Source organism: Triturus cristatus, chromosome 5_2 (assembly GCF_964204655.1).
Source record: "Triturus cristatus chromosome 5_2, aTriCri1.1, whole genome shotgun sequence".
Lineage (NCBI taxonomy): Eukaryota > Metazoa > Chordata > Amphibia > Caudata > Salamandridae > Triturus > Triturus cristatus.
The window spans coordinates 275,726,750-275,740,476 of record NC_140588.1 but is presented as its reverse complement, the minus strand read 5'-3'; the positions used below and the strand labels follow the sequence as shown (position 1 = coordinate 275,740,476).

Sequence of the window (13,727 nt, the reverse complement as noted above, 5' to 3'; positions counted from 1 at the left end):
TTATTGAGACACAGCTAAGAGAATGAGAATTGAGAGATCACAATCTCCCTTCCTTTGAAAGCGTCATTACAATATCTGACTGATCCAGAATTGTAAATTCGCACCGCTGTATTTATATAAGTGGTCTAAATTCCAGCTCAACGAAAGTGATTATTCGTTTGGATTTGAATAAGAAAAGGGTCATTCTTTAGATGCAATAATCACTGTCCTGAAGATGGTCTGACGGACTGACGCCATTCAAGACCGAAACGTCGACTACATCATCTATTTCCATAATTTTCAATATATTAAATTGATCATTATTCCAATTAAGACATATGTTATTGCTTTTCTTATTGGAATAGATGCCTTTTCATGAAATGTGGGATAAATTTATAACTTCCTCGCTCATGATCTATTGCTGAATTTACTGTTCATTTGTACTCCTTTTTTAATCTGATTTATACATATACAAATTTCTATATATTACATATAAGATATTCCAGTGTTTGTGTTTTTATATAATTATAATTTTTTTTTGATTGATCGATTAATATTGTGTTGGCTGTTCTGAGTAGACTCACCCGTAGAGTAACTTCCTGAAAAATAATAGGATACTTCATTTCTGAAATAAAATCCCTTGTAGGCATCTTAACCTGTTATTGCTTGCCCAAGCCTCCAAGGGTATATTGGGTTTTCCTTAAGTTTATAACATAGTTCAAATGCAGGCACACTTGCGCCACAATGCAAGGGTGCCTGCGATATGGGTAGGATTGTTTGTGTGCATGAAGGGACACCTCCCTGAACAAAAACAATCCTTAGAGGCATATTTCTATCTGGGTTTGCATCAATTCCATGGGTAATATCACGGGAACACCCATGCTCCACCCATGTAATGCCTACCCAATGCAATGTAAAGAAAGGCAGCATAATGCGCTTCATTGTTTTACTTTGTATTTACAAAACCATGCAAGCCCACACAAATCGACTTTGAGTGGTCTAGTAAATGCCAAAATGTGTTTTTGCATCATGGCTGTGCCACAAAAAGGATGCAACCTCGAAGCAAAATCTTAGTAACTTCGTGCCCTAATTCTTTATTTTCCAGTATAGCTAATATCATCAGAACAGCACAAAAGCCTGACCACGCAGGATTGGTTAAAATTATTTTGTATCCATATTCAACAGCATACTATGGTCAATGGTACACATTTTCAACAAACCCATTATTAGGACACTGATTTGTCCACTATTATTTATATCTTACAACTTTTCTAAGCATACGTTTTACTTCATAACCAATGTATTTTGCGAATATGTAGTGAAGGTGTACTTGGTTTCCTGTCAATTTTTTGAGTATAGCTAAGACATAGCTAGAGGCGTCTGCTAGTCGTTTATCATTTAGAATAATTAAAACATATAATAATGCTTAGCGGCACTTGAAGTTAAGCCCCTTAAGACATTGCTCTGCTGGAGTGCCAGTCACTCACATTTTGGATAAGCCCACAGTACAGCAAACATAGATTGGGGCAATGGATCAGTCTCCTCAGCAGTTGCTTAATTGGCAGTGCCAGTCTCATTTTGGGTCAGCACATAGAATGGACTTTCTGAGTGATAAGAATCTACCTCTTTAATTGTGTTTCTGCATCTTCTGCATCACAGGGTGAGCTACCAGAAGGAAAAGAGTCGGTTTCCAATCATCACAACAGCAAACCGCACATCAGGTTTCTTAGCAGCTGTTATGTGTGGTACAAGTCGCAGGACTGGAGACTGCAGTGTGGGCCCGAGACATGGAAAAGCGACATCTGAGGAGTATTCTTATGCCAAGCCCCAACCCAGCTGTATTTGTGTCACTGTATATTCAGGAAGGCAACTCTTGTCTCAGCTTTTCTCAGTGGTAATCAGCTAGCATCAGTCATGGCTTTCTGTCTCTGGGCCCTTTGCCTCACACTTATTACAATGGGGGCCAATGTGGGGGGAGGCCCTGTGAATCCCTCACCCACCACTTCTCTATCTCTATTTACACCACTGCAACTGGTCTTCTGCTGAATGCCTGCAGTTAATGTTAAACGTATTGCCAAATCTATAACTAGATTTTAAAATCGTTCCTGTTAAAGTGAGTATCGTGCCAGAAACATGCTGAGGGCCAGATTTACAAGCCCCTTGCGCCACTTTTGCGTCACTTTTAACATGGGAAAAGTGACGCAAAAGCGGCGGAAGGGGCTTGTAAACCTGCCCCTGAGCGGTTTAATGAAGAGGGAAGCAGAGGATAGAACAAACAGAAAAGAAGAGGTAATGCAAGAGGACAGTGGACCACGGCTTGATATATAGGTTTATAGCAAGCAGGCCCATGTTGAATTTAAACTGCTGCAATTGAGTTCATGTTTCCTTCATTACAGGAGAGTACACTAATGTATATTTGAAAGTGTGTTGTATACCCAAAAAGGGTATTTCTTATGCTGTTACCTTTATAGTGATGCTTGTTTTTTGTGCTTCCATGTTTTTGTACTGCACAACTGCATTGTGCTATTTTTGTGTTTTACAGTGGGTGCTGCTTTGCATTCTGTTTGCCTGATATGTTCTGTCGTTCACTGTTATGTTTTTGTTGTGTTGTTAGTTTGTTTTTAGGTATACATGTTGGAAATTACCACCATTTGCATGACATGCCCTCAGATTTTTACCTTCTTTTATCAAATCTGTTTTTGTTGGCCATAGGACTCTGCACGTTTTACTCCTGCTAACCAGTGGTACAGTGCTTGTCCTCTCCCTTTAAACAAATACCTTGTGTTTTGCCTTCGCTGCTTCTAGGTCGACCCTATAGACCCAGTACTGTGGTGTCTGTACTGTTTTCTTGGGTTCAGCCTCCTTTTCCAAACACCATGCATAGGCACAGCTACAAGCTCACTGTTATAATATTGCAGCATTACCTCTGAATCTCATGCACAACACCAACATTCCTCCCACATAAGGCACATGAAAAGCACACATCCTACCACTCACGTACAAGAAGACAAGTAGGCTTTTAAACTATCACCCAAAAGCACTTTGGGGTAGTAAAGGTAGGAAAGCACTATATAAATTCCAAAATATTACTATACAATACAATTCACCCATGGCCTTGCTAGATGAAACTGCCACATTTTCTGGTGCTGGTAAGAAAAGGAACAAGCTGACAAACAAAGAACTTGATGTATGAATCCATCCTAAGTATGATACATATTCATGAATGACATAAGAGTTCTGTCTCACATAAGATCAACAATAATATGTGGGAAGCTATTAAATACTCAAGCAACATCGCCTGACGGGAACAGACCTCCCAGTCAAGCGGGCTAGCACTCTTATTACAAATGTATCTATTAACTTGTTACATATTAAACAACACCGGTAACTCTGTGGACCTGCAAAAAAAGGTTCCCTCTGTGGAGCAACACTCACTATATTAATATGGTTAATAGTAAACCACAATTAAAAGAGGTCTGCTTGCTAAGAAACTCTCTGCACTAAACTTGCCATGATTAATCCTGATCACAAAACTGAGGTATTGAAGTAGCAGCTTTCTTCATGATACAAAAACGTTTTCTGGGTTGAAATCTGCTGAAATTATTTAAGGTCTTATGAGATTTTTAGACTCTTTTTCAGATATTTCTTAGTGTGGGTTCATATATAGTCCATACATTCCTAAACTAATTATTTTTTTAAGTGTTTTGTTAAGAATAATACCATTCCTTATTTTTTATTTCATCTCTCAAAAACTGATTGTGTCTAAAACTCCCAGCTAATAATACTGACTACTAGAAGGGGAAGTATGTTTTTTCTCTGCAGCCATCATTCAATTAAGAATCATCTGCGTCGTCTGAGCCTCACTGCCCCTACTAAAAAACTAGCTACATTGTAACATGCAAATAAATTGAACAGTAGTCGCAGAAAAGGTGAAGCGGGTCGCATTTGGGTAAATTGGAGCCCTCTGAACAGAGGAAATAAAAACCGTATCCAGAGCATGCTTTGGTGATAACAAAAGATGGTAAAGGGCAGGGTAACTTGGTCAGAAAAAGAATGACAGCTGCAAGGGCCTAGCTTATCGACTCAGTGCCAACCTGCCGACTCTGCTAGTATCCATTGTAAAAGGTTAAGTCTAAATCTTGCTCAAAAAGAAAGGGATGATGTGGGTTAATAATAAACACAAGGTGGCAAGGGCACGGACTCTAGGGTTACTCATCTCCTTCTTCTCTCTATTGCCTTGTGCAGAAGCTAAAAATTGTCTTTTAACCTACAATATATCCCCTCAAACAATCTGCTCAAGCAAACTAAAATGTTCAGAGTGACCAAGTTTGGCCATGGAATACTGGAAGCCTTTTTTAGTTTCATGCTGTTAGTCAAAACTATCTGGTTCAGATTCAACTCACTGTTCAGCCATATCGAGATCCACCTGAGTGGAGGATGAAACGCTAAAAGTTCAGAGATGTAACCAGCCCCCCTTTTTCTGCATGAAGGATATAGAAAGACATGGATTGGGGCAGAGAGAGTAAGCACCTCATAAATTTGTTTTTGACTGTCTGCAGTTCTATTTCTTCTACAACCCCAAACGTCACTGCCATAACTCACCGTCGAGATGCATTTGGATTCATAGATTTTTAACAGGGCCTGAACCGACTCTGCTCCTGGCCAAGAGGCAAATTCGAAAGCAGAAGCAAAAACTCTGATAATGGAGTTTCGTTTCGCTCTAACCAGGGGAGCCCAGGATCTGTTTTCAACAAATGACACACCGAGATATGGAAACGCCTTGACTCTAGTAATATCCTTGCTTTCTAAAGGGAATTTCCTGGGGCCCCTTCACCTAGTGCCCATAATCATTATGTGAGTTTTTCTGTTGTTAATTCATTTACCTTGACAAAGAACCAAGATAAGCAGACCTTTCCCTCACTGGTCAGATGTATTCCTGTGACAGTCTTTTTGTGGATTGTCTTTTAGCACTGACACTGATGGTCAGGAAATGGATGTTCCTGGGCAGTTTGTTATTCATAAACATTTTGCAGATCATTTATCATCCAAGAAAGATATTCCTGTGAAGAGCCGGAGTATGTTCTTTGGAAGGTGGGGGAGGAATGGCATAAACTCATGTTTCTATCTTTTTTAAAATAATTTGAATGCCCCCAGCACTCCAGTTAATTTGAATGTTTGCCTCTTCACAGCCACAGTTATTCCATTGTTTATATTTCTCATGTGCTACATTGGGTGACACCCACTGATCCATGGGAGATGGAGATCTGTTGTAGAGATCTCAACGTCCTGCCCTCAGGGCTTGTATCTTTCCTGAGTGCACTAATTCTGTGGTGCCATTAGACCTCCAAATTCTATCAATTTGTGTATAATTTAACTATGAATCCAAATCATGTACTCTGCTGTTTTCATATAAAGTTGAAATCTTACTGTATTATACCAGTTATTTCCCCATCATTTGTTTCTTGATTTTTTTTAATGCAATTGCTTAGCTCCCCAAACCACTATGCATTTCAGGCTGAAGTGCGCCCTTTGTCAGGGGTTAACATTGCATCATAGTTAGACTGTTATATTTCCTCAGATTTGGACCTTTTTTTTTACTGTACCCATTTTTGTTGGCCATAGGACTCTGCATACTTTACTCCTGTTAACCAGTGGTACAATGATTCTGCTCTTCCTTTAAACAGAAGCTGAAACATAAATATTTTTTGCCAACTTTTCCTCCAGACAACAGGTGGAAAACCAGGACCACCGTCGAGTTGAAGTTGTCGACATCGAATCATCAGTTGGGTTCATGTTGCTGGTTTTCCCCGCTGAAGGAGATCTGACTTTCAGAAACGTTTCTAAGTCTAAATGTAGAAAACTTCATCGGACCGATGGTAAGCAGCAACCCATCGACATTGAGGCCTTCCTGGGCACCCACTTGGACTTTGCCTGATTGGAGCTTTCCTGCCTTTCTTGACGACTGAGCCGGGGTCCCACTCTACTCTAACCCACCATCTTCGACCACTGCTTCAGATTCGGCTTGCTGCTTGCCCCACCAACGTCTTGTCAATGACCACTTCTCCTCTAGAAATATTTCTAAGTCAGAAGGTAAGCTTTCTACAGAGACAAACTTGGTCCCAGTATCTGACTGATGTTTCATTGTGGTCTACCTTAACTTTTGAGTTTGGCCTGGTCTAATGCAATAAGATGCCATTTTGTGCTTTTTGGGGCTATTTTTCATTTAAAAAAATGATACATGCGGTTCTATTTATTAGATTTTTGTTCTATTGGTGTGATTTTCTTTATTAAAATATTCTCTATTTTTCTAAAGTGGATTGGGACTTTTTTTATATTTCACGTTTTTAGTGTTTGAGCACCGCACATTGTCTCTCCTTTAAGCTTGACTACTTTGTGCCAAACTACCAAAGGGTTAACCACACATTTATTTAGTGATTTTTGTGTTTCACCCTGACGGGGATTGTGATTATTATTTGAAATGGGTTCTCACCCCTCTCAACTAATACTTCAATTTCTTACAAATACCTGTTGCAGAGATCTTGAGTTTTAGGCAGAAGTTATTGGGTTTTTGATGATGAAGATGTTTCTGTCAAGTTGCACATGTTTTGCCAGTAGATTTTTCAGTTTCATTTGGATTTGGTGCAAGGTGATCTGTCCCGCATTGAGTTCAGATGCTGTGCTTCGTGTTAGTCATTTAAAATATAAATATCATTCTTAATAAGAAAGGATGATATCTTAATTACACTAAATAGGTTACCTTAATCACAAGTTTTTATGAAAAGATTTCACTTCATCAGGCAGTGTCTAAATGAGACTTTGAAGGAAACAGGCATAACTTTTTGTTTAACAAGTTTCGCCTACAGCAAAATGTACAAAAAAAAATCTCCTACGATTTCTGTACATTTTCTAATCCTTGTTTTGAGTTCTCAAAGTAGAATTTCCAGTTCCATCGTTATTGGTAAATAAATGTGAAAAAGTATGTCTTTCTTTATTCTATATCTTTATTTTTCTTTGCCATCTAATACAACCCTTCGTCTTAAATCCCTCAAACAGCTTCTTCTCTTCTACTTTTTTCTGGTATCATGTGATTTATGATTTTCCCATTTGATTAATGTTTTTCAGCTTAGTGTATTTATTTCCATGTCAGTCGTTTTTGTTGTTGACTTCTTTTTCTTTTTCTCGCTTTCTATAAATGTATTTCTTTGCTTCCCTCTTTGTTTCTTCCTCTCCCACTCTCATTTTCTTTCTCTCTCGCACTCATTCTATCTCTCTCCTGGCATTAGGGGTGGATGTACGGTCAGATGCTCCACAGGCAGAAGCCTCAATAGGGTGGTGGACAAGGGGATGCTTCCAAGGTGAATGGGTTCAGGCATCTCAGCTCATATAATGTTTATCCCGATATTCATTGACTAGAACTAGAATATGAACACAGTCATTGTAGTCACTTGAGTCAAGAAAAACAGGGCGGGTCACACAACTTGCCACTTTTCGAAATACAACGAGATTTTATGGCAAGACCGGAAACTAACATTATTGCATTCTCCTTTTATGCTGCCACACACAAGAGATTTTAAAGGCACTGCTGCCTTTTCGTCATTTGGTGCACTTTGTTGGGCTGGTGAGTTTTTGTCTAACCATTTTGGAGAGATTAGTGAAATAAAATGCGCCGTGGTGGTAGCTGAAGGTCAGACATTCCCACTGGCACGTTTTTTTGCATAATATTTGCATACAGCAAGATTTTTAAATGTAGTACTATAGACATATTCCTAACATATGTTCACTTTATCGATGACTCACGTCGGAAACAAAGGCAGTGACAATAGTAAGTGGAGATCCTTGTGTTTTGATTTAAACTAGTTCCCTTGATCACTGTAGAAAAACTCTGAAAAAAAAATCTTAAAGATTTTGTGAAATGGGAAAGCTGTCACCCCCTAGGTTGTAAATGCTTTACAGACTGGGTTATCAACTTCAGGAATTGTAGAGATATTCTAAATGCTTTGAGCAAGCCCTCTTGTTATCCAGTTTGTACAAGTTCAGACCAAAGACAGGACTAATGCACATATTACACAAATCTCACAGAATCCAATTTTAATCAGCAGTTCTATAACTTAAACTTCGGCCAGCAATGCAGTCCCTCCTATTACACAGATGTTACAGACTCAATGATCTAACAGCTTGGCTACTCTGAGATTATCTTAATTTTACATGCTCAAGGCAAAACTATCCCACAGATTACCCATACAGTAGAGCCCATGATAGCAAAGCTGTCTCCCATGTTAAAGAAGTTTTACTGGCACTTAACCCTGTCACTAGTGGGCTGATTGATATGTGGCCATACGGGCAAATTATTCCCTCCCGCTAGTGGATGGACCATCTGCCACATTTATAAATAACCGCCAAGCAGGCAGTCATTTATAATGCATTGCTCGGAAATGCCGTTACGGCGGTTCCTGCCAATTCATTATGCTGTTTGGTGCTGGGGTGCATGAGTAGGAGTCATCTTTGCACCTAACAGTTTTCAATTTTTATTTTCAAAAAACATAATCCCGAATGGGATTTTCTTTTTGTAAATAATAAACAAAAGACCCTCTCACCATGGGAAAAAAGAACAATTGATGAACAGAATGTTGAAGCAATGTCAAATTATCACCCTCAGTACAGCGATCTCGGCCTAAATCCATTGTTAATTTGCACACCGTACCATTCCAGTTTCGACCCAGTCATATGCAAATCAGTCTTGACCCTGCTCCCCATGAGGACAGTCCAGCCCGAACTGCTAGGCCAGGTCTTCCCTGGACCTGAAACAAGCTTCCCGGGACCGGTTTCAGGGTATTACCCATCATCAGCCAGGCTAGCTTAACTCCAGTGGCATAGTGAGTATGGGATCCATGTCTGGGCATACCCTTCCCACTTAGGGTGACAAATGCAAAAAGAACAATTGATGGACTGAATGTTGAAACAATGTCAAACATTCACCCCCAGTACAGAAATCTAGGCCTAAATCCATCCTTTCTCTGCACACCATGCCATTCCAGTTTAGACCTGGCCATATGCAAATCAGCAAAAGAACGATGAATTTAACCCAAATCTCTTGAATGGGGGTGAATGTTTGATTTGTTCCACATTCTGTCCATCATTTGTGTGTCTTTTGCCTACTCACCTTGGGAGTCATCACCATGGCAGGAGCCATTATTACCATGTTACTGTCCCTTACCACCAAGGTTTGTCTGGCAGTGACAGGCAGTAAAAAGAAATAGCTATATGTCTGCCGATCCTGAGTGGACATATAGCCATTACTCCAACGACCCTTACTACGCTGAGCTATCAAAGAAGTTTGGCCATGGTGGTGATGGAGAAGTCACCACCATAGTCAAACTTAAGGTCCACCAGCATCACATTCAGGCAGCCGGACCTTCATCTTGGTGGTATGTATACTCCATTGCCATAGCAGTGGAGTATACATACAGCCAGGATATAATTCAGCCCCAATGTTACATAAAACTTACTAGCAAAGGCATCTAACAGAAGCACATTTTACAGATGTCTTGGTTTCTTACAGCTAAGGTATACATCAGGGCACTAATGTCTTACAGGTCACGGTAACAAAGCGAGAGAAAAGAATCAGTTTGCACATATGGTGTATGCTCACGTATCATACAAGACATCTAAACATCTGTAAAGATATCTTTTGAGTACTGATGTGGCAAAATATCTAACAATTGGGGAGATGAATGCTCTCACTTGTATGCAGCACTCTGAATACTTGATTATAGCAAATTATTATAGATGTCAAACTAGAAAGCCAACACACAATTTTCATAATGCAACTGATCCATAACCCTAAAATAAGTGATAGAACTACAAAATAAGTGGCTAATATGCTTCAAATATCATTAAGATTTTAGACATGCGGGCCATTAAGCATTGCAGGAATGTTGAACACTAAACTTAACGAAAGGGACACACTAATGCTGCAGTGCAAGCCTCACTGAGAATCAAAACAGTAGAGACAACAGTAGAGCTAACGTCCTTTGGACAGTCCAGACAGCAGTAGTGGAAAAGACACCCACAAAAAGAACAGGCAGAAAAGTGTGAGCTTCCTTCAGGAACCAAACAGGCAGTACCAGTGAAAGCTTATCTAGGAGACAGAACTGACCAAGCAAAGAAGGCATCAAGTTTTCAAGATCCCTTCATCCGAACAACAGACCAGCAGCATGTGCATATGTCCTAAAACAAGGAAGATGCACCAAGAGTTCAAGCATCCCTCACACAGGATAGGCAGGTGCAGACCTCACTCTCACAGATACAGTATAGACAGCAACATTGAAAACTGTCTTCACACACATATACAGCTCTTTCCACACATTAAAAGACACCAAGCAAGCTTCCCTCACACAAGTGAGAGAGTTTCAAAAAAGAGAGCAAAACAGCCACGAACTGCACTTCAAAGTGGAATGTGGACCATGCACAAGACTGTAGGTTTTTCCTTGTAGGAATATGTTATTGAAAAAGTGAACTTGCAGAGAAAGGTGCTCTCAGAAATGACTTGTTTAGGAAGCTCTTATGAAAGTAGCGACCATTTGCCTGCTGTATTAATTTTAAAATGTGCTGAAACAAAGTATTTGAGATGTATATACAAAGACAAATACATAACTTGGTGCCACACATAAGAAGAAAATGCAGGTTCTACATACATTTACAACTAATAGTCAGAATACGTGGACCATGAGGCAGTATAGTGACATATACAATACTGGGATACAACAGCAGCTCATTAATGGCATTGATAATAATCTGTGTGACCTCCTTCTATTTCTCATATGTATGGTACTGTTTCGATCTAAGCTAATTATTTTTATGAATGTTGCACTGCTTTAAAAAACATAAGCAGAACATTTTTCTGCAAAATATTTCTAATGACTCCCTCACTCTTACTAAAAATAAATCAAAAGAACACTATATTTAAAGCAATCTACCTTCAAGAATCATTCAAAGTCATCAGGGCAGGCCTGTCTACAGAGCACAGGCATACAGTTGAGAAGGCCCTTAGAGTAGCCCCTGAAAGGCTGGGGTCCTGGGCCAGTGCCCACTTTGCCCACGCCTTAAAACCTCTCCGCTCTTAGGATAAATCTGTGGATGGGATGTTTCTTTAGATATGTCTCTTGAGACGAAGCCTCCAAACAAGCCCATGCATCTGAATGTTAACAATCACTATCCTAGTTAGGAAATGACTTTATTAAGGAACACATTTTTATAGCATGTTTAGAGTAACACTAGTGGCAGGATTGCACAGGCAGTGGCAGAAGCAGCACATTTAGCAGTACTTGTGGAAGTTTGACTTAAAAGGTGTGTTGCTGCCAACATTTCAATGAGATGGCAGCATTTCGAGAAATACATTTACCGACATTCTTCAAATAGTGAGGTAAAGGTTTTTTTAAACATGTAATTTCATTTGTGTGCAGTTGTGATAGCAAACAACCTAATACCTATCCATTTTTGATTCCACAGAACCCAACCTTATACATCCAATGCAAACCTACTTCACTTGAATTTTGATACTGGTTTTCCCTGTATCTTCCATGTATCTTTATTCAGAGGGAAAGATTTGGAGATTTAATCAGTGCTTTACTTGTGGAACCTGATACCTGAAGGCAGACAATGGAAAATTCAGCCATCCCACATTGTGGCAAATGTAAGATAGTGTTCCTAAGGAAATCAAACTTAACCTTGTAAAACTGCCAGTGGGTAGGACAGAAAAGGTAATGAACTTCAAACTTTATCTGTTCAATAATCACACACACATACACACACTCACACAAAAACATATGTGAATTTTGACAGGATATTGCGGTCCTCAGAAACATTTCTCATAATGTTTCATTCACATTAGTCTGGATTATGTGTGTTTATTATTGTTCCCAAGGATATTTGAGCTCCTGTGACGAGATGATGTGAATAGGACCTAGATTTCTGCTGTGAAAGCACTAGCAATGAGATTATTTTTAGTAACTGACCATTTCAACAGTCACCTCTCTGCAAGTGGTGAATCTGGTTACACCAGAGAGCTAGTGAAAGAGCAAGTTACTCACTACAGTAGGGGATACTAATTTAGCAACTATGAGCACATAAATTACAAACATCTTTTCTCCATCTCTGTTTTTGCTCCATTAGCAATAGTCTTTCTATAAGTGATACGAGGCGTGCCTAAGCCTGGCTTGCTTCTGGAAATGGATAGTAAGCTAGGAGTAATATAAGAATGAGACACTGCAAAAGCTTTGTGAATGTAGCTCTAAAAATGGATGGACTGCTACTGGTCATCCAAATCATATCTACCTCATTTGTTGGAAAATGCACATCAAGTGGCGCCTATAACCTAGGCATTGCTAGAAATTTTAATGAAGAGGCTAATAAAATTGTTTCGGAGTCTTACAGACTCACCTAGAATACTTTTGAAGAGAAATAGCATGTGCCTGTGTGTTTGAAGTGAAATTATTTTGGAACTCAGTGTAAGGGTGAATAAACACAAGAAGTTATAAGGGGTCTATAAAAGGACGCCTAGGAGGGTCTTTCTTGGTTTCTGACAGTCCTGGTTCAAGAAGAGTTCAGGAACTATTTGCCATCATAATTGTCATTCTGTAGTTAGTCTTTTTTCTTCTGCAAACCATTGTAATCAAGTTCAGTCTGATTGATTTTAATCTATGTCATTAGTCTGTAAGCCTGAAATATATTCAATGTGAACCAAATGGTTTAAATGCAAATGGTTCAGCAATAAGCTTTCACAATGAAAAGAACATTGACTTAAATCATTTGATTTGAATCTACATCCGGTCTGTCTTCTTTTTTGACAAGAATAGACAAGAATAGAGGATATCTCCAGATACCCTTTTTTCTTCCTGCTTGCTCATTCTACTCTTCCACTTCAATCCACACCTTCTTCTTTTCTCTCTGTTTTGCTGTTGTAATTCTACAGTTGCCTTGTTGTATCCTCATTTTTACACCCTACAATCACCACTTCTGGTTTCTTTACCCTTCCCTATTCTCTCAATCTGTTTCTCTTCCTCCCCAACGTCCTTTTTTGGGGGGGTTTCTATATTAATCCTTTTCACAAAACTATTTTAGCGTATAATTATTTAATTTCTTACAAATTGTGGTGCTAATTTATTTGTTTCAAATTTCATTTACTTAGTACAAAAAATTAAGAATAAGAAGGTCTACAGCTCCCATAATGCTGTCAACTTCTTAATTGAAAGCCCATGTTGTTCCCTTGATGGCATGGCAATATTACCTGCTAATAAGATAACAAAGAGACCACTCACTTCAATGAATATCATACCTGTGAACAGCACCAGTTCTGAGGTGTACTTTGTCAGTTACCAAAGCAAGGATATGATCCCATTGGTTTACAGATTTCCGGGGAATCAACAAACGCACTGCTGGGTTCAAAATGTCTCCATTAGCAATCACGCTGTGGAAAAGGAAAGTTGTGTCATTAAAAACTGTGTACAGATAATTTAATTCACCGCAATGATGCAGCAATTTCCATGTTGTTGTTCTGCATAACTGATATCAGATGCTATACATACTCACAATATAGTGCAGGGCTCTTGAATTGGTTTCCGGAAGCGTGCTGATACGTTGATTCTACTGTGGCTCACAGGCTTCACCTAGATTAGATCAGAAAAGTATACCAATTTTCACATGCAACATTTTTTTCGCAGTGTAGTATAATATAACAATAGTAACACTTT

At 39.2% G+C, this 13,727-nt stretch overlaps 1 protein-coding gene across 2 annotated transcripts in view; it reads right to left on the bottom strand.

Moving 5' to 3' along the window:
• DCDC2 (doublecortin domain containing 2) overlaps positions 1–13,727 on the bottom strand; it is a 568,433-nt gene that overhangs the window by 283,982 nt on the left and 270,724 nt on the right. For both annotated transcript variants that reach the window (XM_085607045.1, XM_085607043.1), the window contains exons 3-4: positions 13,567–13,643; positions 13,313–13,444 (exon numbers count right to left, since the gene is read on the bottom strand). In XM_085607045.1, the coding sequence (XP_085463171.1) occupies positions 13,313–13,444; positions 13,567–13,643 (209 nt within the window). The remainder of the gene's footprint in view (positions 1–13,312; positions 13,445–13,566; positions 13,644–13,727) is intronic.